Below are 27,700 nucleotides of genomic sequence, written 5' to 3' on the forward strand. Positions count from 1 at the left end.
CCCCCCCCCCCCCCCCCCAAAAAAAAATTTCATTGCCATATTGGTGATGGAATTTTAGATATGTAGGGTTAATCTGATATTTTGTAGTTTGGAGGTCTTCATGCTCGTGCTTGTGCTTCTCTGTTCATGAACAAGATGCCAATATTGTTGTCAATGGGTATTGTGGCCCACTTTTCAGTTATTGGGGGATTAGTATTTTCTCCTTGACAAATATTGTAAATGTTGATAAGAGTTGTCATGAATAATTTTTTTATGTGTTTTACATTTTTCCTGAATGATTTTCTACTCTCCAAGTAAGAATTGCACAATATGTTTTGGTTAGCTAACTTTTCTTTTAGCCTTTAGGTGCTTTACCCACAAGAGTTCCAGTTAAAGATGATACCAAAGTGAGCCAGGAAAACATTTGAACTTTGCTGTACTTTAAGGGAGTAACATCCCCTCATAATAAAACTTGTTCTTGCTTGTTGATGATAAGTATTGACTTGCTATGTAGTGCATAAGTTTGCACCTCTATATTTATTTTCTTTCTCCTTGGATCTAGTGCTCTGTTTTAGAAGCAGATATGCCAGTGGCCCAGTGCATCTTTGTTTTATGAGTTAGTGTCAATGATCGAAGGAAGATTATGACTGAGTAGAGGTCAAGAGATACCGTGTGCGTTATAGCCCGAATAAAGTGAATTCTTCAAAAAATAATTAAATAAAGTTCAAGTTAAAAGCTTCATGGCAATTGTTTCTTGAGTTTTGACTTCAGGGCAATTATACCATGACTTTTGACATATGATGTCTCAAGTGTAGTCAGATAAATTATAATATAAGAATGGCATTTATACAATACCTCAACACACCTACCTTTTTTATGTACTTTGTGATATTTTCCTGTTCTAGCCGCGGGAAGAGAGGTTAGTATGAAGCAGAAACACATTTTTTGGAGCCACAATTGTTCCTTCAAAGTTCTAAAAAGCTTAATATACTAAACACACTACCAGTAGATAACAGTCAAACATTCATGACACCCAAAGAAATGGAAAATATAGATCTAGAAAATAAAAACTACACAAGAGTGAAGAAACCAAGTGTTTACCATGCCACAAGCAAGTTCTCTTTATGAAGGAGCTTGAAATGCCTGGATGGGTGCCAATGATTCTAATTACTGTTCTTGGAAGGGCGTAAAGTGAGAGTGGAGCTCCAACCTATCTATGATGGTAGAAAAGCTTGATCTATCTCACCGTGAGCTCCAAGGTAATGTAACTTTAGCCTCTGAGCTCAAAGCCTTAAAATGGCCTGACCTTTCTTTCAATAACTTTCATGGGCCCATTCCTTCGGCTTTTGGGAATCTATCAGAGCTATGGTTTCTTGATTCATCTTGGAATAAGTTTGAGAGCTCCATTCCCCCAGAGTTGGGTAGTATTACAAGCCTTGGACCATTAAACCTCTCTTATAACTCGCTTACTGGAAGAATTCCTGATGAACTTCAAAATCTATAAGGTATAGAGAATCTTCAAATTTCTGGGAATAGATTGAATGGGTCTATTCCAGATTGGGTGGGGAATTTATCCAATCTGAGATTATTCACTGACTATGAGAGTGAATTAAGTGGCAAAATTGCTGAAAATTTAGGCCCTGCTTCTGACGTTCAGCTGTTGAACCTTCACTCCAACCAGCTTGAAGGATATATCCCAAAAGCATTTTTGAGGCGGGGAAGCTACGGATTTTGGTCCTTACCATAAACAAATTCTTGCAGGAATTAATTGTTTTTACTGACATGGACAGTCTAATTTAGGTGAGAGAAAATTGAGGTCCAGCTAGGTCTGGATCAGCAAAAACCCAACCGATCCATCTTCTCCCATTCAAAAACCCTTTTTACATTGATTTACGTACCCCTTTTGCTGAGATGACCTAGGTTCAAATCCCGTTCAAATCTCAGAGGATCTTCAAGCTACTGCAAAGGGGATTCATCTTCTCCGGCGACGCATCTCTCTCTCTCTTCTCTCTTTACAGTGACCTAGGTCAAGTCTTTGAACTTTCCCATTCATAACTTTACAGGAACCCACAACGAAAAAGGGGAAAACCATGTCTCTCTGTTTATGTAATTGTGTCAATATATTCATTCTTAGGAGAAGAGTTCCCAAAAAAAAAACCAAAGACAAGAGAGATCTCATCTCCCAGTACCATGGAACTAATTTCTTAGCTTAAGAGAATGCAAATTAACAGAATCTCAAGAGCTCCCACAAGCGAAAGCCAAAATAGGGACATGGGTTCAGGACAGAGACAGAATTTACCGGCAGCATCTCCAAGGGAAGTTCGGCCTTGTGCTTGCTCATCGTCTTCCATGTTCATGCGAGTTGGGTCGCTCCAGAGGAGCCATCATTGAAGTAATAATACGGCAATATTGTATTCTGTGCTGAGGCAGGGGATGAGAAGGTACCCATCTGACCGAGAGATCCTGAAGAGGGGCTATGGCACCACCTGTTCGTCGATTCAGTCATCGCTGGTTGAATTTCCGTCCCACTCCTAGCAGTCTCTCTAGCTTGTCTATGGCCTGAGAAGCTTAATGTGTGTGTGTGTGAGAGAGCGAGAGAGCGAGAGAGCGAGAGAGCGATAGGGCAGGGCGAGAGCGCTAATTGCACCGGTTCACTGACGTGAAGATTCACCAGACTCACCCGTGTAGTAGGAAAGGAAGGGAGGGTATACGGTTATTAGATCGCCAGCTGTCAATTTGCCATCGTATGCCCGAAGGATACGGATTCGTTTCTATTAAGTGTCATAAAAGAGAAAAATTGTGTCAACCTTTCTACTGTCGTCATGGATTTAGTTCTCGGTACCAGTGTCGGTATTGATCTTCATCAATATCAATATTAATTCGGATTGAGTTGAAGAGGATAGGTGGATATCGGACACTTTTGTCTTTTGCTTTTTAAAAAAAATATTTTTTTTTTTACTGTTTTACCCCTAAAACGGCAAGGATAATCGACCTGAATCGATCAAATATTGGGGATTGATCTCAATTGTTATTGATACGATACTATCAATACGATCAATAAAATACCAATATTTAAAACCATGATTGTCGTAGGGCTTGAAGCACTCATAGTGGAGTATGTAGCAACTGCTGCCATGGTCTGTCCATTGATCCATAAGCTTGACGAGTAGGGACATTGTTATTGGAATCGCAAGAGCAAATGCGGTTATCATTAAGAGGTCCATGAAGGAATAGAAAGGCACTGTGAAACAGAGAACTGAAAGGATATGATTAAGACTTACCCATTGGCGACATTTACTTGATCCCACCCTGCCATATCCGCGACTTCTCTGAGAGCAGTCCTCCACATCCCCACCTTCCCCCTCTGCTTCTTGAAAAGCTTTTGAGTCTCTTAAATGTCTTCGCATAAGTGTTATTCTGATGCCTTACATCTGATGGATCTACCTTGTAAAAAAAAAAAGGCAAAACCTTCTCCATTTGGCCATCTGTTTTGCACTCTAGGATCTTCACCAGCTCACTGAAGCACTGGGTTGAATAAGCATAATTATTAGAGAATACGATAATTACAATGCTAGAAGCTTCGATGGTTTCCATCAGTTTTGAAAAAGATATCCTCTCCTCTGTTTAACTCTTCGTTGCCTCTAAAGGTATGAATCTCATTTTGGACCAATCAGTTAAAGAGGTAATCCGTGAAGTTGGTGCGAGTATTTTGACAACAAAAACTTAAGAAGACATCATACTTCCGCGGTCGGGAGGAAGAGAGGCTCTGATGTCAGTTATCTTGGCAACTAGGGACAAAGTACAAGATCAGGTAAATGATGATTTTTTTTTAGAGAGAGACTAATAAATAGAAAGGGCAAACAAATTGTGTCCGAGAGAGATAATTAGAGATTAGAGACGACATGACACTAATATCTAAAAAGGACAAACAAACTCTGTCCGAGAGTTGCTGTTATTACTTTTATGTGGACTTAAATGATACCGATTGATTCATTGGGCTCAAGTAATTATAGATTCACTTTGATTAGGAAACTCCTAACTCTTTCTATTGTGGGAGTGGAATAGGGTTTTAGGGATTTTGTTATAAATAGAAAACACTCGAGTAAGAGGTTGCAAAAGATTTCAGTGGAGGGTATGCACTTGCGTAGTTGTTAAATTCTTCATCACTGTCCGTGAGGCTATCATTAATCCTGATTTAGGGACTCCATTCACATTCAACGGGTTTGTGGTTAATCTCTTTTATAATTTGTACTTGTATTCTAAACACTATGAGGTTCATATAATTCTATGGAGTATAATCCTTAACAATTGGTATTATAGCATACTTTAAATTGACCATACAAGCTCATACTAATGGATTTTTAGACGCAGTGTTTTGCGTTGGATTCGTTTTTCCGTGACCAAAATCAACACTTGTGCTTATTATATTTATGAATTGAAAATAAACCACAAATCTTGTTCTTATCTTTTCATCAACGCATTGACAATCCAAATGTGATTATTTGTTTTCTTAGGCCATTGCCCCTCGTCATAATGATGATATCAATGTTATCTGATTATTTAAATTTGGCAAGACAACTACACTTTTCAAACTTTTCACTTTTATGTTTCATTTTCAAGTGCTTTTCAGTTTGTTTGTTCCAATTTCTATCTTTATATGATCAAAATGGTTGACTGGCATACATGCATTCTATATCTTTTCACTTAAAAACATGACAAAGGTGAAGGGATTGTATTTCAAATGGGACTATACTTCGGTTTTGCATGTTATAAATCCTAGTTGCTGACAAAAAAGAAAAAATAAAAAATAAAGATAAGCAACCCCTCATTGCTTCATAAAATTTAAGAAATAAAACTGCTTTTAATTTTTCTGCTCTCAAATTTTACATACGTGTGGATGCTTAAAATTAAGGAAAAATTACAAGATTACTCAAAAGTGCATAAAAATCCATTGTGGGAAGATAATGAGCGACAATGAGGATTCAATGGCTGGGGTACATGTTGGAGTCCTCCCAGCCGTTGGACTCTCACTGCTACTCACTGTTCATCACAGAGGATTTGAGTCCATTGATTTTTATTTACCAAATTACCCGTTTAATTTTTCTCTTAATTACTTAAATTAAAAATATGTATTATAAAAGGGGGAAAGAATTTTGTGACACTCAAGAATACAACAAGTACCAGACCTTTATGGGAGATCGGTGAGATGACTCCATTAAGAACACAACAAGTACCAAGGTGTTTAGAAGATCAATGAAGATGTACAAACTTTAGTCCTATATCACATAGGGAGAGATTATTGGGCTAGTTGATAACCATTTGTGTAACATTCATCACATAAAATAGTCATGTGAAAAATTTGCCAACAATAGAAAACCAATAAAAAACCATATCGAAGTCCAAACTGATCTTCAGTTTAATAGTTTGACTTCAATTTGGTCTACTACCATACTGAAACTGGCTCAGCCCGACTGTAACAAAACCAAACCGATCGGTCGACACACTTGTGGGTCTTCCGTTATGTATTTAAGCTTGTATATGTATATACGTATTTATAGTAAAATAATGAAAATTGGAAACAGTAAAATGATAAATGCAAACACGAATACACAGGCTCACTCAAATTATTTTGCAATACACACTCATCTCGATAACACAACAAATACGAAAGAGGGGTCGAGGAGAGGGAAGCGGTGAATGCATTTCTCGTCTCTGGTTCAGTGTAGCGACAAAATCTTTTTATTTTTTTTCCCTCTCCCTGATCCAATTTTTGATTCGAAGAAGAAGAAGAAGACGACGAAGAAGAAGAAGACGACGAAGAAGAAGAACGGAAGAAACTATCGGTTCTGCCTTAATTGAAGCAGTGTTTTCGATCTACAGATCTGTGCCGAATTGGCTATTGCAAAGGAGGTGTGGATCTCAGAATCTAATTGACGTTAAGCTTTCGAGCAATGGCGTGCATTAAGGGCGTCAACAGATCGGCGTCCCTCGCCTTCGCCCCTGACGCACCTTACCTTGCGGCTGGAACCATGGCCGGGGCGGTAGATCTGTCCTTCAGTTCATCTGCCATTCTCGAAATCTTCAAGCTTGATTTCCAGTCGGATGATCGGGAGCTACCTGTTGTTGGTGCGTTCCCTAGCAGTGAACGCTTTCAACGGCTTTCTTGGGGTAAGACTGGATCCGGAACTCAAGAATTGCCTCTTGGGCTTATTGCTGGAGGCCTTGCAGATGGTGGTATTGATATTTGGAATCCACAGGCTCTAATCAGGTGCTTATGACTTCGTCTCATTGAATGAGTTCGACTTGCTTCACCTGTTATATAACATTGGCATCGTTGTTCCAACAATTAGGATCATCCTCTGGCAACTTCACCGGTTTTTTGGATTCAGTAGAATGGCAATTCACAGACGGCTTGGATTCGTTTAATATTCTTTCTATTTAGTGGTATATTGGGATTATAGTTGTGCGTTTTCTTAATCAAATTAATTCTTATTTATTGATTTTTTCAATGGCATCACGGGCATCATATTGTTCACGGTAGTTCTCGTATCTTATTGGCATTTCCCCTCTAGCATTTACAATTACCCTTCTTATCTCCTTGCTTGGGGATCTTTCCCTCCAACACGATGGATAATTTTCAGTTTGTTTTCTTAGTTTCCTGGACTATATGTTTTAATATTATCATTTCTTGTAATGATTTTCTGGTGGGCAAATCCGGAGCAAAATTATTACTTGCTTCTCCATGATATGTGCTCAGAAAGGACATGCCAGAAAAAAAACAAAGCTGCAATTTGCAAATTGATAAGGAATTGGTGTGTTTTGACTGTACATTGGATCTAGTGTCCTTCTGGTAAATGCCATTTATTATAAAAAATCCCAACTGCATAACTTCATCAAAATTTCAATTTCTCGATTTTTTTTTTTGGGGGAGGGGGGTTAGTACTGGTTGGGCTCTGCCAAACTGGACTAACCCTATTTATTTGTCTCAGTTCAATGGTTTATTTAGTTGCATGCCTTCTGCATCATTGACATCGCCAAAGTAGATTAAGACCTTAATTATATTTTATGACGAAGTTCATGTATTACCTGCAGTTCAGAGGAAATCGAAGGTGCCCTCATTACACGTCTTAATAAGCATACGGGACCTGTGAGTTTCCTCATTTATAAATTTATTCTCTCTATAGTGGCTATAATGGATTTTTCCTGCCCTGTTCCCTAATTGATGCTTTCTTTTATCTAGCATAGTCCTCAAGTTTTGCCTAAATACAGGTCCATGGTCTGGAGTTTGGCAGTATCTCAACAAATCTACTAGCTTCAGGGGCTGATGAAGGTGAAATCTGCATCTGGGATCTAGCTAATCCAGCAGCACCCACTCATTTCCCACCTCTCAAGGTATCTAGGCATCATATTTTCCTCTAGGACATGCTTATAACATCAACATAAATACTCGTAATATAATGATTCAACTTGTAAGTCTTATTTGTACTCAGTCTTTTGGCTATCTATGGAGGCATTAAGTTTATATGGATGTGATCCTTACATGTACTACATGTACCGTTGGTGCTTTCAATTATATATAAGCTGTTGATTGTTTGCCTTTTGCTGCTTGCAAGCATATTTCTGCAAGATGTGTGCTGTATTTAACTTAGTTTATGCAAACTTTGCCAGAATGTTGGATCTGGTGCGCAAGGTGAAGTTTCTTACTTATCATGGAATCACAAGGTTCAGCCTATATTAGCATCAACTTCATATAATGGAATGACAGGTGAGGGAAGGATACAATCATGTCACTTATATTTTAAACTTCAAAGAAGCAGGGAAAATGTACCTACTCTTTTTTTACTTTCCTGTATGTTGATGCATATATGTTGCTTTTGCATGTTTCCCCCTTTCTAATGTGAACTTTGTGAATTTCTACGTTTTGCAGTGGTTTGGGATTTACGGCGGCAGAAGCCAGTGATAAAGTGAGTTGCTTTGTCTTGATCATGAAGTGTTGTATGCACCTTCAAATTGTAGATCTGTATGGATCTTACATGTTGATGTAACTGTTGTGTTCCCTGGCAGTTTGTCAGATTCAAATAGAAAGCGGGGTTCTGTGTTACAGTGGAATCCTGATTTTGCAACGCAGCTCATTGTTGCATCTGATGATGATAGTTTACCTTCTTTAAGAGTATGATTTTTTTATATAGAATTTAATGGCTTTGTTTCAGATATTCTTGACTTTGAATGATCCTGTGTGTATTTTTCTTAATTTCTATGATGTTTATGACAGCTTTGGGACATGCGGAACTCAATGTCACCTTTGAAAGAGTTTGTGGGCCACACTCGAGGTTGGAAATCCTCCTTGATAGTGATTCTTTTTCCTCCCTCAGAAATACATAGCTTTTTGGGGCCTGCTTGATAACTGCTCTGATGCTGCTTTGTTTGTTATGTTTTAGAGGTGGTTCATAATATGGATTTGGGACCTCTTCTTCTTTGTTTTGTTTTTTTTTTGGTACAACAGTAACTTATGCTCTTTCTTTAGTTAACTGGTTTGAGATGAACTTTTCAATAAGTTTCTTTGTTACCTATCCTCTAGTTGCTGCGTTCTATTGATTCTCTTAGATCATGTCTCATTCCAATCCAATTTTCTAAAATTTCTTTATGATTTGGCTGCTGAAATTTGACAGTAGGATTTTTGCAAAATTCAGGTAAAATCTTTCACTTTTTTTTGGGGGGGGGTAAGGGGGGCTTCCATGTTTTATGCTTGCATCATGTTTTCTTGAACCCATCCTTCTTATACATACATTTCACTCATTACAATTGCTGAATTTTCCCCATCACTTTGTTTAGATGTTAATATGAAACCATCAATTTTTAGTATTGTTATGCATTTTGACATTTATTTCCTCTTTGCTTGTCTTTATCTTCTACACAGGTGTAATTGCAATGTCATGGTGTCCTAGTGACAGTGCCTATTTGCTTACTTGTGCCAAAGATAATCGAACAATTTGCTGGGACACGTCTACGGGAGAGGTAGGTAACTGTTTTGTTGAATTTTTCTCTCTTGTGCCAGCTAAATACTTGTCCTCAATCCAGTTTCCTTCTAACATCTTGTTGTTGCTCTTGTTTTCAAATGGTTCAGATTGTCTGTGAGTTGCCGGCTGGTAACAACTGGAATTTTGATATTCATTGGTACCCGAAGATACCAGGAGTCATATCAGCTTCATCATTTGATGGAAAAATTGGCATCTACAATATTGAGGTTGGTGGAAATGTCTAATCACAGATCCATTGGATTCTTTGCTTGCAGTTTCTGAATATTTTCTTTATCTTTGGTACCTCCCTGGAGTTCATTCTTTACTGTGACAAACTGAATAAACTCGTTTTAATTTGTCAATCAGAATCTGCATTTTTTATTTAATTTTCTTTCATTAGTGCTCAAGTCAGGATCACATCATTAGTGTTCTTTACTATGATGTATGCTGTAATTTTCAACCTGATATGAGAAACATCTTTGGTGTAGTCTGTTAGAATGATCTTTTCACTCTTAATGACATTCTTGTCATTCATCCATATTTATTCTTCATTGTGCAGGCTTGCAGCAAATATGCTGCTGGAGAGGGTGTCTTTGGCATGGGTATGTTTTCTGAGCTGATAAGGATCTTAAATATTCAGCTCTCCCTTTCCCTTAATTCAACATCATTGGAATTCAACTGTCAGCCGCTTCTACTTTTGATATATTCTTGCTTCCCTGCCATCAATTGATCCAATCATCACCATTGAATTTCATTTTACATTTTTTCATCTGTAATGAGTTATGAGTATATTTCGCTTTAAAAGGAAGAAGGGTATATAGGATAAATGCAAAAAGAGGTAATAAGAACAAATTTTTGTTTGGAAATGGTGTCTTAATCACCTTAGGCTATACATTCTTTTGGATCCCATTCTTATTGACAGAGTGGCATTACAGCTTGTTATTTAAACAAGTAGTTCGTGGAAAGCTAGATCATAGATTTCTTTATCACCTCCCCCCTTCTCATTATTTTGCAAAAAAGTTTATTGAATAAAAAAGAGAGTGGTGACAGCGGGTAAGAGTAGAATAATATACATTTCACATAGCAGGGAGGAAAGAGGCTGGGACCCTTCGAGAATTTCTATTTCTCATGGACTGGTTGTTTGGAAGAATATAATGAGGAATGTGGACCATTTTCTGTCTTGTATAACGTTTTTTTTTGGATGAAAAAAAATTTCATTTCCAAGATGAAAAAGGAGGAATATACAGCCCCCAGGGGCAATGAAAACAAACGTGAGCTGCATACAGAAAAGCAGCAAGGAATCTAGGAAGGGGGGGGGGAGGGAGGGTGCAAAATGGAGGAATGCAAACCCCAGGAAACAACAATGAGCTTGTTCCTTGGGGAATACGTTACCTGGTGGTGGGGGAGCAAAGAAAGCTTCGAATTAACATAAAAAATGGCATTCCAAATTATTTCAAAAGATCTAGATTTGGAAGCTCGTCTTTGAAGATTGGTTCCATCCAAATGTGGTTGATAGTAGCACGAAAGGCAAGCTTTCTAGTGGTTTACTGGTTTCACATAAGGAGCTTCTAGCAAAGGTCATGTCAACCCATAACCACTCTCTCTGAAGGGGAAGGATGCGATGATTGTGGAGCCAACAGTTGGAGAGGACTCTTTCCCAAATGGAGGGGGAGAAGGTGCAATTGAAGAATAGATGGCCGGAGTCTTCAATCCCATTCCAGCAGAGGCAGCAAGCTAGAGGGACATGAATGTGTCTATGAATGAGAAAGGATTGGGTTGGGAGGCAGTTGGAGAGGGCTTTCCAGGTTGTGAAGCTGTTGTCTTTTATAACTTATGAAGTGGTCGAAGGTAGATTTGGGAGAATATTTTGGTTGGTGTTAATTGTGTGGTGTTAGGTCTTTCCAACTAAGCTGCCACCTTGTGGTTTATATACTTGTGCTTTGGTGGGAAATTTTGTGGTATGGTGATACATTGAAACCTGTAGTCGAGCACCAGTTGGAATTTTGTGTTTGAAAGAAATCTGATGTATTGGGAGTTGGATAATTTATGGTGCCTCAGTAGATGAAATCTCACCTTATTGTATAATATATGGAAGAATGATGCTGAAGAATTGCCATCTCTTCAAAGCATTTTATGAATCTTCACTTTATGCTGGTTTAGAGCTGTGATCTGGATTCCAAAAGCATCTTGTGAGTTCAAGTTTCTCCATGAGATTGTCCTCTAAAAAAGTCCTTACCCTGGACATCTTGCAAACTAGGAGTTTCAATCTTGCTAGCAAAGCTACCTTTTCTCTGTTGTATGGAGATGATGGGCCAAGGATGGCCCAAGGCATGTGTTATTTGGAAGGAACATGCTTTTTTGAGTTTTGCATGGATCTTTGCGCTCGTCCTTGCTTGAAATCCCCATGTAAACGACCCTATTAAGTTGAGATAAGGTTTTGGATGTTGTTGTTGTATGCTTTTTCGAGTTTGGAGTATAGTTGGTAAGCTTGCCAGGCCCTCTGGTCGTTTTTCCCCCTGGTTGGGTAGCCGCCTTCAGGCTTTGCCTGCTTTGATGCAGCTCAAGTCCATCAAGTGGGCGCTAAAGTAGGCCAATATTTGGTCCATACCATGGGTTTATTTAAGCTCATCAATTCTGAGTTCTGCTTTGCTATATCAAGACAGCAATTGAAGGAAATTTTTTTCAGATTTTGAGTGGGCCCTATGACAGATGGTGGAGATTGAGCTGAACACCACTGCGTGGAGATTTTTCTTCAAGGGATGATCAAGGTTGAAACCTGTGAAATTTCGTGGAAATTAGTACTTTTTTGGGCGACGTGGAGACCTTGATTTCGACCCTCAAAAGTGATTTTTTTTTTAACAACTTTTTTTTTTTTTATTATTTATTTTTTAAATACCTTTTAAAGCTAATCCATAAACTATTTTCACAAAAAGAACACCCAAAATGGTACTTGTGGTGTGTACCCAAGTTTGCTATTGTACGCTGAATGATTTTGTACAATAACCTTGTTAATTTGTTATGCACTCTAAGTCTACATATAGATAGTTACTAGAAATGTAAATAAGCTATTAAAACAATCAAAACACTAAAATAGATAGTGAACTAGTTATATAACACTCACCACTCAATATCATAACAAGTTTCTAGATGACTCCAATCCACGGGTGCGTACCACTGTAGATGTGGTAGCCACACCTCTGAATACAATATGTATAAATCCCATGACATGTTGTGGGGCCCAGTTGTTCTGAATGTCCATCATTGCCCACCTGTAAGCCCTATCATCATGTTGTAGGTATCCCAACCTAGGGAATGGCTCACTAAGACTGGGAGGATGTGGAGGTGGCACACATGATTGCTTTGAAAGATATTTGCTACGTTTTCTACTATGTTGAACAAAACAAAGAAGTTTGGGAAAAAAGTGGGCTTACCTTGAAGTTCCAAGAAGTCCTTTTTAGGTTGATCTTGGTTGATAATGCAAGATAGTAGAAAAAGATTGCAAAAAATTAAGCAAAAGTTTCGTGGCCAAATTCCCATTTTTTTTCGTTGAACCCACGAAACTTGAGAGATTCTGTTGAAATATGGAAAACAGTGTATGCTTCCATCAAAACATGTCACTTATATGAGCATGGGTTGGACTAGTTTGATTGAACAATGCAAAACTTGGGAAATTTCATTGAAACCAGACGAAACTGGTAGAAACTAGTAACATCTTGATTTTGACCTTGGTTTCTTTTCGGGGGATTCCTCCAAATTACTTGTATGACTATCGAAATTGTGAGCATCAGCATGTAGGTTCCAGATCCAAGTGGCAGTTCTTGAGCCATATCGAAACTGGGAAATCTTGGTGTTTTGAACGAAATTTCGGGGAGATTTAGAACCATGGGAATGATGAGCTGTCATATCTTATTCACTTTCTATTCTGTTAGTCTCTTGGTAGTTATTAGCTTCTATTTTCTAAAGTTACTATCTTTGTAACCATGGCTGCGTTAGAAGTTTCTATTTAGTAGTAGGAGTTGATTTTATTCTTGTTTCTATTTTTGAAGATGTAAGCTTAGTTTAGGAAGTTTTTGGTTTCTTTGGGTTGTACTCTCCATGCAATAGAAATTTCTGAAGCTATAAAGAGGCTGTATTGAGCAGCCATCGAATTGAGAAAAGAAATATTGGTCTAGTGGTCACGAGCATAGTTATCAAGGAGACAAAGCGACAAAGGCAATGGAGGATGGGAAAAAATCAAGGCGACGCAGGTGTCAGTCCAGGCTGAAATGTCTTATCGCCTAGGCGATGCCTTGATACCTATGGTCACGACAGCTGTGAGATATAGTGAGGTGGGACTTGAGAGACCTATGAGAGGGTGAGAGGCTTAACCCATTCTATCTTTCCTTTTCCCCTTGGTACTTCTCCCATCGGTTTCTGTTCTCCCTTATTCTGTTTTATTACTGAGCACATCTGAGACCATCTGCAACATGCTGGAGCTGCTGTTTCATCTGCTGAAGTTTCCCTTGAAGCCCCCAAGCTGCTGCTGTTGACATAGTTGCTGATCAGAGGCATGACATCACCTGCGATTTGGGTTTCCTCCCAGAATTTTGCTGCTACTTCGAGACATCAGATCTCAGCAACCGTCCATCCACCTGGGGTGATCTTTGGAGGATCCAATCACACAGCCAGGAGCACCACTCGACTGGCGTATTGAGCTCTTCTGAGGTCTGGTTTAGGAGATATCAGAAATATCCTATTCTCTGCTCGAATTCAAGAAACTGCCTTAGTCCAGATCCATCCACCAACTTGATCTGATCTTTTGAGGATTGATTCCCCTCTTCAAGGGCTTCATTTGATACCGGTTTGGTGCACAACTATTGGCTGGGTTTGTCTAACTCTTAAAGTTACTAATCTGAGTTAGTTTCTATTTTTGGTGGCACTGTAATATCTCAGCACCTATCCTTTGTTTAGGTCTAAGAAATTTAGGTGTCAATCACCCTTTAAATATCAAAACTCAATGGGAACATGGAGCGCATCCTAAATGTATAAGTGCAGATTCTGGTCCGGGTAATTTTCTGACTGTTACTCTACTTCAAACCTGCGGTAGCACTGATTCAGCTACTGATTGTTGACATATTGGGTAAGGGTTGTTTTACATGTGTTGGACACTATGGAGTGTTGCGGAAGTTGCTCTAACCCATTGATCTTGAATCTGAAAAGCAGTGCCTTGTTTAGAATTGTTTGTGATCCTTCCTGGGGTTAGGATGGTCCATGCCTAGCCTTATGTTATGCCCTTTCTAATATAGAATGCTGGCTAGCCTGCAAAACATGAAAATGAAGCCAAATTAATGAAGTGAACAGCCCAACCTCTGTGTTTGAAGCTTTGCAGGGGAGCTTATATTTGCTTGTTGCAGCTTTGCTTCCCCTAGTTTGGAAGCACAAGAATGGGCTTGTGACTGTCATATGGGAAAATACTTCTCTTCTATTGTTCATAGAGGACCTGATTGTAGGTAGTGGCTTAAGCTGTGTAGGGATAGGGGGCCTAGGGATGGATGGAACCAGGTAGATCAAGGCAGTGAATTCCAGCAACTCTTTTTATGTATATATGGGTCCATATCCTATTTATATATATAGGGCCATATCCACCTAGGGTATATTCTCTTTTTATGGGTATGTTTTCTGATGGTTCATTGTTAGATGTCTACAGCAGTAGGTTGTACCTGGTACATGTATATTTTAATTCTTCATATTATGTTTTGAAGTATAAATGCGTCACAGGTAGTTGATAAATTTACTTCGTTTATGTTGCAATCTTCCAACACCTCCACTATCATCACCAAAATGCACCTCTTTGCTTTGGATTTTATTCTAGGGATACGATTTCACATACTTTTCCTTTATTTTCATTTGTTTTCAACTATGGCATCCTACTCTTTTTGGGACCTTGATGACCCTTCATTGACATTGTCTCTTCAACTGCAGCGCCCTTGAGAGCTCCAAAGTGGTTGAAACGTCCAGGGGGAGCTTCTTTTGGTTTTGGTGGCAAGCTTGTTTCATTCAACCCTAGTTCATCACCTGCCGGTACTCCAGCTGGAAATTCTCTGGTAGCTTTCTCTTATGGTGCTCTGGTGCTTTTTTGCTTTCATTATGATGTTTGTCAATTTCTTCTATTTCTTTTCCCCAGGTTTATGTGCATAGCTTGGTTACTGAACTCAGTTTAGTGAGCCGCTCGACTGAATTTGAAGCTGCAATTCAAAATGGGGAAAAATCTTCCTTACGGCTTTTGTGTGAAAAAAAATCTCAGGAGTCTAAGTAGGTTATCTATAAAAAGTTCTGATAAAGTAGCATTTTCTCTACATTTCAAGCCAAAATTTACTTCTTATTGGGTTGTAATTTTTTTCTTCTGCCTGGTTATTATGATTAGATTTGTGGACGATAGAGAAACATGGGGCTTCTTGAAGGTTATGTTTGAAGACGAAGGGACCGCAAGGACAAAGCTGCTCACCCACCTAGGATTCAGTGTACACACTGAGGAAAATGATAACTCAGAAGAGGAGCTTTCCCAGGATATAAATGTGCTCAGTCTTAGTGAAGGAACAAATAAAACAGGATTTGCTGGAGATAAGGAACTCAGTTTCTTACCCACCGATAATGGGGAGGATTTCTTTAACAATCTTCAAAGCCCTAAAGCAGATTCATCTCTTTCACCTTCAGCTAGTCACCTTGAGGGTGATGGTGGTGCTGTGAGTAATGCTGATCAATCCCTACTAGAATTGGATGGAACTATAGAGGGGACCGATTCTTCATTTGAGGATAGCATTCAGCGTGGTTTGGTTGTTGGAGACTATAAGGGAGCTGTTGCACAGTGCGTATCTGCAAATAGAATGGCTGATGCTTTAGTTATCGCTCATGTGGGTGGTGCTGCTTTGTGGGAAAGTACACGTGATCAATACCTGAAAAAGAGTCACTCATCTTACATGAAGGTACATGTAATTTCAATCTTTTTTGTGTTGAAACATGAAAGAAAATTTTGTCTCATGTTAATAGCAATATGGGAGTGCTGTAGGTAATGCGCCATCCTTGAAATGTCTAATCGATGTACTTGACTGGCCTGCCCGCTGAACTGACTCCACTAGGAACAGTTGGTGGTCATATATCCTCATATCCTGTTGCTAATTGGTCTTCACTAGGTTGACAGTTGACTAGTTGCTAGTCACCTCCTATCCTTTGTGTTGTATTTAAATGACTACGAAAGAATTATGTTAATCTATTTATATTTTTACTCCCTCCCCTGCCCCCAAACACCCACAGACACCCCCACAAAAAAAAAAAAAAAAAAAAAAAACCCCAAAATTCCTGTAAAATTTGGAGCTTTTGACAATCTTGAAAGCATGCCTGCCATGTACTTTACTGCTGTTCATTGACCCATGAAACTCAAGTTGTCTTGCCTTCATTAATTTATGTTTGCATTTAATCGCCTAAATACGTAAAAGAATATTAATATGACAATGGATGAATATCATTAACTTGAGTTGTGGTCACATGGTCCACTGGAGAATGAAATTTTCATCCTTCCTGTCTTTAACTCAGATATTATAGTAAAAAATGGTAAACGTGAAAACTGCTGACTTGTCTCTTGACAAACTGGTGAAAACGATAACTTAAGTTCCAAAAATACAGTTTTTAGTATTTCTTACATTAGAGGATGGAGCTAATGTCCTCTGGTGCGTCAATAGTTATACTTCCTACTGATTTTGGTTCTCTAATTGCCCTTACTCAACTTGGAAGATGAAAATGCTGAAAAACGGTTAAGTTTCATAAATGCAGTTTTTATTATTTCTTACAGTAAAGGATGGAGATAATGTCCTCCAGTGAGTCAATAGTTATACTTCTATAATGGTTCAACCGTTCAAGGACTCGATTTTGGGCATGGTCTCAGCCAAGCTCGAAACTGAGATTTGGTGAGATCTCTTCGAAACCATGCATTTTTTGACAGCAAGTCCCGGGTTGGGATTCGACGGCCATATGGCCAAGTTAGGTCCTAAAACTTATCATCCAGCCTATTTTAGGCCTTCTAAACACAATGGAAACATTATATTTGAAAAAATAGACCTAAAATGTTACTTTGACTTTAGACCATATGTTGGTAGTCTACATTGCCTATATACCATCTCTACCTTAGGCTATTCCACACAATTTTAAGTACTACTAGAACACATATAACTGGAATAAGCATTAGGAATTAAAAGACATTGAATTATTCACAACTTAAATAAGTTGTGAATTTACTTGCTCCAAGCTCCCTTGGGTGATTTGGCAAAAAATTGCACCAAAAACCATATTTGGGGGACTTCGCTTCAAAACAGACCAAGACTTGTGAGTTCACTGAGACTCCAAATTTCGACCGAATCTCGTCAAAATGGATATATATCACATGGGTTAAGTGGTTTCAACCGAGATACAATGAAACGAGAAATTGGGCTGAGATTTCGGCAAGATATCGAAATCTCTTATGAGATTATGTATTATTTGTATGTTGCCTTACGTCTCGTCTTGAGATCTCCTGAAACCGAGAAAATACCAAGATCTCTTGAACCATGGTTCCTATCGATTTGTGTTCTCTAGGTGCTTACTCAACTTGGAAGATCATAATGCCTAGGTGGCTTAGTTCCCTTAACTACAGTGGTGGTACACATATTGAACATGGATTTGAAATGGTTTTCTCTACTATTTTGTTTCCTTTTACATTTTCACGTTAAACTGAGAACGTTCTTTGTGCAGATTGTGGCTGCAATGGTGAGCAATGATCTAAAGAGCCTTGTGAACACCAGGCCATTGACTACATGGAAAGAAACTCTTGCTCTTCTTTGCACTGTAAGTTATTTAATTTGTTTCGATTTTCACCATTATTTTTAATTCTGAACAAAATTTTGGTCTGTGTTCTTCTTAATTTTCTATGCAATGCATGGCATTTATTACATTTGACTTCCCTAGTGTCTATTGTGTTATCATGGGCCATCTGAAACAATTTCTCTGCTATATATCGGCTTGTTGTCTTATGCCTTTAGATATTGATATAAAACCAAGGGAAAAGATCCCTTACAGTGAAATGAGGGACGTAAATGGCATACTCAATATGGTATTGGTTATCGCCCTCTGTTGGTGCATGTTAGCTAATTCATTCTTGATGTTCCCTCTAAAAATGAGATTATTCTGCTGCTAATTAAAAAAATTGATATCTGCAGTAATTAGATTTGAAGTTGCTGTAAATCCCTACGATATCTTATCCCCTTTTACCATGATCTCTTACAGTTTGCACAGGGGGAGGAGTGGACTCTGCTCTGTGATACTCTTGCTTCAAGACTTATGCTTGCAGGAAACACATTAGCTGCGACTCTGTGCTATATCTGTGCTGGAAATATTGACAAAACAGTGGAAATTTGGTCACGGAATTTGAAGGCTGAGCATGAAGGGAGACCCTATGTTGACCTTCTCCAGGTGGATGTTGTACTTAGAATTTCATTTAAAGAATATTTTTCTTACTCTACTGTTATTATTATTTTTAAACCCTGGTTGGAGATTTACATCTTTCATTTATTTGGGTAGGATTTAATGGAAAAGACTATTGTCCTTGCTTTGGCGACTGGACAGAAGCAATTTAGTGCATCTTTGTCCAAGCTCGTGGAGAACTATGCTGAGCTACTAGCAAGTCAAGGGCTCCTACCAACAGCAATGGAATATCTAAAACTTTTAGGTTCCGCAGATTCATCTCATGAGCTTGCTATCCTACGAGATCGTATAACTCTCTCTGCTGAAGGTGATTTTTTTTTTTAATTCTCTCTTGTTTACGTACTGTTTATGGAAGCTTCTGCAAATGCATATTGGTGTTTAAGAAATACCTGTTAAAGGGAAATTCTGACCTGCATTAAGTTGTAGATGAGGCATCGGCCCCTCTCATAAGATTTATTTTTAACTTGTTAAATGTTTTGAAGGTGAGAGTTTGTTCCGCAAAGATTTTATCAAAGTCTAGGATATGTCGATGCATTTTTCTTGTCCTAAAAGCTTTGGTTTCATCTTTTCCTGATATCCATGCTTACGACTGATTATTTTTATGTAGTATCAAGCATGATCATGCTACAAAATGAATGTGTTGAGACTTTCCAGTGAAAACCCCATCTGTGCTTGTCTTTAATGAATGCCAATAATTTATGGGTTGCCTAAGTTGTATATTATTGTTACGTATTATCCGTTTGATGTACCATTTCCCTGTTGGCAGACCTGTATTAGCGAAGTTCCCATAGCCAAGAGTTAGTGGTCATATGGATTCCAACTATTAAAAAATCCACACTTGTGCCAGGCTCCACTTTAACATCGGGCGAAATTCTATTCTTGATGTTTTCACGTAGAGTAGAATGGATTTTTACTACTGGACCCAAACCCAATGCATGTATGCATCACCTGCATTCTCAGTTTGATGATTTTTAATTTCATATGTTGCAGAGACAGAAGTTCCCAGAAGTCTGTCTTTTGATAATTCTCAATTGCAATCAGAACCTGTATATTCCACTGATCAATCCGGTTTTGGTACAGTTGATGGATCTCAACATTATTACCAGGTTATTTTTTCCGTCAAATCCTGCTTTTAATCTTTGATATCTTGTTGAAAAAAGTCAAGGTGAATGACGCACTTCCTTGGTGCAACTGGCCTTGTTCGTAAGACTTCCTGTTGTTTCATTCTTCACAGGAAAAACCTCAGTTACAACTGCAGCAAGGCATTCCTGGTAGTCCTTATGGTGAAAATTATCAACAGCCTTTTGGCACTTCATATGGGGGAGGATATGTGACTCCTGCCCCTTATCAACCTTCACCATCCCCCCAGATCTTTCTCCCATCACAAGCACCTCAGTCTCCACAGGTATTTCTCACTGTATCTTGCCAAGAATTTAATTTCTGATGAGTCTACTCTACTCAATTATTCAAGTGTTCTATGCTGTATGACAAAGTAATGGGTTCCTAGGTTCAGCAATAAATAACCACAGAAACCGCCCACAATGCCACAAGGTAGAACCATAGGGTATATTGAATAAAGGTCAGAATAGATAAATAACAAGAACATCAAACCAGAACTCAGATGGTCATGAAACTAAAATCGAACAGCACCCTTGTATAGGTGAACAACCCCTCAATTCAATGGATGGATTAGGGAATATGAACAAAGTACTGAGATAGGTTAGTAGTCACTTAATAATATCGTCACTTAATAATATCCAGAAAACTATCCGGTAGATGAAACTCAACTCTTGATCGATGGTAGGGTACTAACAGTAGAACACTTGAAAAATCCTTGGAGAACTGATGGCTGATAAAGAGATAATAACATAGGTTTGAAATTAGAAATGAAAGGACAGATTTAGTAACTTACTGACCAGTAGCAGATCCAGCCATTAGATGAGGCTGCGATTAAGGGCGAAGCGAGGTCTCCAGTGGGGGAAGAAAAAACTCTTGAATACCACAGTGATCTGTTGGACAGCATAGGTGTCATAAGGAATGTCAGCAGCAGTAGGAAACTCGAGGTAGCACCTATTACGAGACTTGAAACAAGCAGAGGATAGTTCTGGGTACTATCTCAGCCAAGTCCCTTGTGTAGACCAGCAACAAGTGTCTCGAGAATGGCACCAAACGGCACAGCAATCAACTGACAGGTTGGTTGTAGTGTCGGGAAACCAGAGCATAGGTGTCAAGGCGTCGCCTAGGCTTTTAGGTGGCTCAGCCTGGACCAGCGCCTTGTTCACCTAGGCTACACCTAGGCGCCTAGGGTCGCATTGATTTTTTACCATTCTCCATCGCCTTGGGTCACCTAATGCCGTGACAACTATGAACCAGGGAAATTAAAAAGAAGGGAAGAGAGAAGAGGGAAGGAATAGGAGATATGACCAAGGCCTCTCACCTATAGCCTATCTCACTAACCACAATGGCATCTCACCACTCGACTCTCTCTCACAGAAACTAGTGCACAAAAAGACAAGCATTCTTCATTAATCAAATAATGGGGTATAGGCACCAAGGCCCTTACAATATATAGAGAGTTGCGGTAATCTATAGCAGAAAACAGAAAATGGAAAGTCAGAAAAAGAGGCCCACTGTACAATAAGAAACTGAATTAAATAGAAAGATACAAGTAATAGCTAAGTAGTGACTACTAAATACCCAAATTAGTGATAAACCGGCTTCACTACTGAGAGGGGGTGAATCAGTAGGCTAAAAAAAATTTCCCCTTCTGCTGATTCTGAACTGACTGAACTGAATTGGCAATTCCCAAAACTGACGCACACCCTGTTTCACACCCCTGGCTGGGGCAATCCCGATTGTACCAGTTATAGCTCGTATGTTCTCCGGCCTTCAACTGAGATCGGTCAGGCGTACCAAGAGATGCACACCCACTCTACGAAAGGTATGCACAAGGCATTTCTATCCATTGCGCACAACCACAACACAATTTACTTGGTTCGGAAATTTTCCTACATCCACGGAGCAATACCACCTACGTTCTCATATTTTCCCAATACACTCCTAAGTTTCTACTACCACTACAACTAGGACTTCTCCCTCTTCTGTCCTTGCTCCTACAAAGACTAGGGGCTACAACCCCCAACACCCACAGCAACAACTGTGGTCAACCTTCCAACTTGAAAATTTGTCATACACCTTGTGAGCCCCAACTCCAAGGTCCCTTACAATGCCATTTAAAATAAAAAAAAAAAATTCCCCAACCTTTATACATTATAGCTATGGCATTCAACACACATTAACCAAGCCTAGCTAATCACAATAGAGAATTTGACAAGGGTTTACCTAAATGGATACCACACACCAGTGACATCACCATCGATGCCATCTTCCACAAGCTCTTGGAGGTCCAATAGATGAGGTCCAATGCCTTGAATGCAATCCCAAAGCCTCCAATGTGTAGCACAAACTTCACAAACAAAATCTGGGCAATTGGTTTGTCTTCGGCTCCCTCAAGCACCCCCAATGTGTTCTTGTTTTATGAGAACTTGGCAAAAAACCTCACTCAATTTGGACCTAAAATGGCAAAGTTATGGCCATTTGAATTCTGTGCCAATTTTGACCTTTTACATAATTCTTGTGACATTCAGTAGCTCACAGGGGTCTATTGGTGACAGTTCGTGTGTCACTATTTAAAGTTGTGATGTTTTTCTTGCAACAGGTCCAATGGCTTGATTCTATGCCATTGGATCATCTAAAAAAAACGCGGTCGAAAGGCCCCTCGATAGATCTGACAGAAAGATGCAGGTTTAATTAAGCCCTTTAAAATAGACTCTTCTATCATCTATGATAAGCCCACACATCACCAAATCATGACCTTGTAATCTTGTGACGCCACGCATGCATGGATCCCTGAAGCTGACCTATTAAAATTTAAAATACGTGTGCTTGAATTTCACGTGTTAAAGTCGTGCGCCTCAATGAGAGACGATGATCTTGGATCCAACACGGTCAATACCCATCAAATGGTTGAAACACTACTGGAATCGGCATTAAATACAAAAGAATGCATTACTGGGATTGAACTTTCTGAGAGCACCTTATTTCACGCATTCTGTAAGACACAATCCATCTGCCTATGTCAAGCTCTATGGCTAGCACCCCCACACGCGGGGCATGCCAGCCTCAGCTGGCAGCTGCGGCCATGGGTCCCAGCCAGCCTCATGCCCGCGTGCGTGTAGCTGTGTCACACTATTGTCTATGGCCTTGACCTTGTTGTGGTGCGGAAGCCATGTACGGTGTCGCAGGCCCATGGCCCATGCCAATGCCGCTTCTGTGCTGCGCAAGCCTCATGACTCTGCTCATTGTGCTTTTCTTCTGGGCTACTACTATGTTGTCATGGACAAATTTTTAGCATAGTCAATCTTCCAGTCCAGTGCCTTAGCCAATTCTTGATCAGGCAAGCCTAAGGCCATTCAAGCCATCTTGAAGTTCACCCAACTTGATTTCATAACAACCGACAAAGCAGCCCTTGCTGAGACACTCAACCTTGACTATTCACCCAACTATACCTTGTCGTGAAGCCCATCATTGTCCCACTACAAGCCCACACCAATCCAACCATCGTGCCTACGCCTAAGGTGTAGTAACAGCCCAACTCGAATGGCACACAATGCAACAGAAGGTTTGCCATGCCCACTGCCCACTCGTCCATGTCAGTCATCATAGTCGCACAGGGTGTGCTAGTCACTGCCACCAACACAGACACCCTTGTTATTGTGCCATTGTCTCACCAGTGCATAGTTAGTGCTGGTAGCATCATAAGAGCCTCTGGTTCAGCACCAGCGATTCATTACAGCGCCTTCCGCTGGCAGTGGTCTCTGTCAGTAACCAAACCTACAGTAGAAACACTCTTCGCCCACTTTGGCTCCGAGTGCCCACTCATGGAATACCCGTGCTGTTGTGCATACACGACTGGGCCAACCCCACGCACCATGGTTTAATATACCAGAATCTGTCTCGGGATCAGACAGAAATACCCCTGGTTGTCAGTAGAAATTATTTTTTTACCTTATTCCCCTTCGTTTGTACTGATATAGCGATACGGTATCGGCCAAGAATTGGGATTTGATGGGGTTGATACTGATCTGATCCGATTGATTCAGGCCAATCCGATTTGATTCCTCAGGCTGCCGCACACAGTGCGTTGCCTGCTGGTACTGCCAATGCCAAAATGCCATAAGTCTAACAATTAGTTACTAGGTTTAACAAATAGAAACTACTAATCAAACCCGTCATGATTCTGGTTTTTACTGAACCAGTAACCCCTAGACCATGGGCTTGGTCTGGCTTGAACCAAAAGGCCCAGTTGAGGAACCATGGGCCTGGTGGCCCTGGATCTTCTTAAGCCTAAAACTATACTGTTTATTGCAATCCTTATCTACTGCACAAAGTATCTTTCCTCATATATATATATATATATATATTTTTTTTTTTCATTCTTTTGGTTGTCTCAAGATAACACAGGTTACATTTGAGAATACTGACCATGAGTCATTAAATTGCAGAGACTCAGGAAAAGAATCCAAACTTTAGGTGCTCTTTACACTGCTTTCTCTTGTTAGATAACTGAAGGAGGAATCCCTGAAACTGCTGGAATTCCAAATTCTTTTTTTAGGTCATCTGCTCTGAAGAAGGGATATTAATGTTCTCATCATTCTAAATTTGTTGGTGGTTTAACAGCTATATTTTTATGTAAGACATGAGCTTTTGTTACATTTAGGTGTTATTTCTGCACAAGAATGGTCTTAAGGGTTGATATTCTGTTCTCTGCTGGGATTTTCTTTCTACTAGTTGACTAGTCTCCCTTTGCTTTTCTTCAGGCAAACTATGCTCCATCTCCTGTCACTACTCAGACTGCAGCAGGGTCATTCATTCCTGCAACTCCTCCAGTTTTGAGAAATGAGCAATATCAGCGACCTACATTGGGCTCTCAGCTATATCCTGTGTGTATTCCTGTCTACATTGCAGAATTCACTACTTTTAGTCCTATTCTATTTTTAAAATAAATATTTTTGTATGCTAAAACTTTTGCCTCTTTTCTTGCTTCAGGGTGTTAATAACCCCACATATCAACCTGGGATACCTACAACGCTTCAGAGTGTTAATAACCCCCCATATCAACCTAGGATACCTGGAACTGGTTCTCTTGGTTCTATTCCATCTCAAGTGGGCCCTGGTCCTGGCCATAAAATGCCCCCTCAAGTTATGACACATACGCTCCCACCAAGGGGTTTTACGCCAGTGAACAACTCAGGGTTTGCTTCAAGGCCTGGAATGGCTCCAATGCAACCACCTGGTCCTACTCAGCTGGCTCAGGTACAACCAGCCACCACACCAGCAGCACCACCTCCTACAGTGCAGATGGTTGATACTTCAAATGTAGCTGGTAATCTCATTTTTTTCCCCTTGTATATTTATTTGTATATGGTGGTTAAAATTGTCTAACTTATTTGACCTGATCTAATGAAAGTTATATCTAATCAATTACTTGAATTCCAAGGTGACCTGATTTCATTTTTCAATCACATGGCCTATCATCTGTTGAACTTCCACCTTGTATTTTCATCCGTTAAATCAAAGATGTGAAAGTTGACTTTATAACAATTTTTATGCTTTATATTACTGCTTGAGATATACATTTTTATTAAAATTTACTAGATGAATAGATGCTGAAATGGGACAATTTGAGTGTCATCTAAGCTATCATGTGGTGGATATTTAGGGCTGCGTGTGGAGCCTTTCCATAACCTTCAGATTGAACATAAAAGGAACCAATCTTACTTAGCTAATCCTACCTAATCCTAACCGCAATAGGAAACTCAATCTAGTTAATATAGTCTATAGGAAAGTCAAACTAACAAAGATAGCTTGAAACAAATACCATCGCACGGTATTGAGACTCAAACTTTAGCAAAAGCAACCAGACGGTTAGGACATTGAGCAGAAAAATATCCAAACCCCTTGCATGAAAAACACTTTCTCAGCCTGCGGCTTTGAAGGAGTTCGATCAAATTTGGGGCTGTTAGATATGCCCAGAACAGGATAACGGAACAGATTAAAAAAAAAAATGAAGAAAGGAAGGAGAATCAAGGGAAGAAAGTCAAGAAACAAGGAAAGTGTAGAAGACTCACCGGAGGGGAGAAAGCACGGAACCAGGGAAGATGAGAAAAGGGAGTGGAAAGCCATGCAATCTCTAATCGCACCACAACGAAGCATGGTAACAACTAGTAATTTTTCTCAACTTTATTCGAAGCAACTACTCTTCCATCCTACTCCATGTAAATATAAAGAGAGCTCCTAACACATTAATAAAAACCCAACTCAAAATGAAAACTACATAAACTAAGAAAATTGGAAACAACTACCTTCCTATGTATCTATCTCCTACCCAAAATGAATTAAAAGAAAAAAAGAGTAGAATACATAATCAATCAATCTCTACCAAGCCCCTTTGGGTCAGAAATTTGGGTGGGGTTGGTTGCGTCTTATCTTGGATCTCCAATGTGGGTCATTCCGATCCAAACATCCTAACACAAGTACACAACTGCATCATTTGGACGGCTTATAATTGCCGCTTCCACGTCAGCCATATGCTGATTTTACTGAAAAGGAGTACATGAAATAAAATTCACTAGATGGTGGGTCTAATGGTTTAGATAGGCTATGAGTTTGTCATGCAGATGAATCTAGTGGGTCTAATGGTTTAGATAGGCCTTGAGTTTGTCACGCAGACCATCCAAAGGGGTCTCTCTCTCTCTTTTCTTATTGCAACTTTCATGGCTCAAAACTTCTTTGGTTACCTTCTGAGGAGATCAATTTACAAATCCAAGTTGATTTGGTAGAGTTATGCTCAAACTATTGGCCAGTTATCAATCTGTCTTGGGTTTCTGTTTACGAAGTTTAATTTAGCTATAACTCTGGGATAAATTAGTTAAATCAGTATGCTTTCCTGACATTTAAATACAGTATGCTATTATGCTACACAAAAACCAAAGTTTCCTCACATTCCAATGGTTTCACACTTGCACATTTGAACCTGTAAGTGCATGTGCTTGTAAAAATGGAAAATGCTTGAGAGTTTGTTCCATGCATGCCTAGTGGGATTTCTGCATAATGCTTGCTTATCAAATTATGGACCTGCTAGTCCTGATTTCCAGCTTATTTGGACATATCGTGATACAGCCCAGCAGAGACCCGTTATCACAACATTGACAAGACTTTTCAATGAGACATCAGAAGCGCTTGGCGGTTCCCGTGCAAATCCAGCTAAAAAGCGTGAAATAGAGGATAATTCAAGGAAAATTGGTGCCTTGTTTGCTAAACTTAATAATGGAGATATTTCTAAAAATGCTGCTGATAAGCTTATCCAGCTTTGCCAGGCTTTGGATAATGGTGATTTTGGTAGTGCCCTGCAAATCCAGGTAAGGACTTCATGCTAACATCAATAGTATACTTAAATTAGATAGAAGGGTCTCTACATTCTTGATTTGTTATGTTTGGAAACAGGTGCTTCTTACGACGAGTGAGTGGGATGAGTGCAACTTCTGGCTTGCAACTCTAAAGCGAATGATCAAGACAAGGCAGAATGTGAGATCAAGTTAGGTAGAAATTCTTCCGAAAGGAGCATGTCCCTGTTCTGCAAATTTTTTTCCCAGTCCAGGAGTGTAGTTTTGCAGCATTTGTCCTCATTTTCATGTACACAAGACTCGGCTTTCTAAATAGCAATTGCAGATTTTTGGTTTTCCCATCTAGTTTTGTTTCTTTAGTGTCCCATCACCTAGCCCATCCAATAACTTGAGTCACCCATTTCACTCTCCTCCAAAAGCAGATACAGAAGGATGTGTTTTCTAGGGGCATTAGGGAGATTAGTTTGCTGATTGTTGTCACCTAATATTTATAGTGTTGATAATATAGATTACATTTTTTTTGGTGTTCAATATAATAATTTTATGTTGTATTTTTTCTTCTCCCATTTCTTTTATATGTTGTTTATTTTATTTTTATTTTTTTGTCCTTTTAATCATTCTCCAACTACAAGAGCTGCAGAATGTAGAAGTTCCCATCATCCAGTAGGACAAGGTTTTTTGCATCGTTCTTGATCATAAAAGCAACTTTGCTATGGCATCATGCATTTCCATCAAGACACCAAAATTTTG

General features: G+C 39.4%; 1 protein-coding gene across 1 annotated transcript; it reads left to right on the plus strand.

Annotated features, from left to right (window-relative positions):
* Positions 1-5,602: 5,602 nt before the first annotated feature.
* LOC122089016 (protein transport protein SEC31 homolog B-like) lies at positions 5,603-27,499 on the plus strand. The gene is made up of 22 exons (XM_042658420.1): positions 5,603-6,247; positions 7,072-7,126; positions 7,249-7,371; positions 7,648-7,744; positions 7,907-7,943; positions 8,044-8,149; positions 8,252-8,309; positions 8,897-8,994; positions 9,104-9,223; positions 9,556-9,598; positions 14,958-15,079; positions 15,160-15,287; positions 15,400-15,958; positions 17,757-17,849; positions 18,288-18,473; positions 18,582-18,792; positions 19,476-19,591; positions 19,720-19,890; positions 24,365-24,487; positions 24,594-24,930; positions 26,727-26,965; positions 27,051-27,499. The coding sequence occupies exons 1-22, from the start codon at positions 5,931-5,933 to the stop codon at positions 27,144-27,146; spliced, it is 3,435 nt and encodes a 1,144-aa protein (XP_042514354.1). The 5' UTR covers positions 5,603-5,930; the 3' UTR covers positions 27,147-27,499.
* Positions 27,500-27,700: the final 201 nt, after the last annotated feature.

This window comes from Macadamia integrifolia, chromosome 9 (genome assembly GCF_013358625.1).
Source record: "Macadamia integrifolia cultivar HAES 741 chromosome 9, SCU_Mint_v3, whole genome shotgun sequence".
Classification (NCBI taxonomy): Eukaryota; Viridiplantae; Streptophyta; class Magnoliopsida; order Proteales; family Proteaceae; genus Macadamia; species Macadamia integrifolia.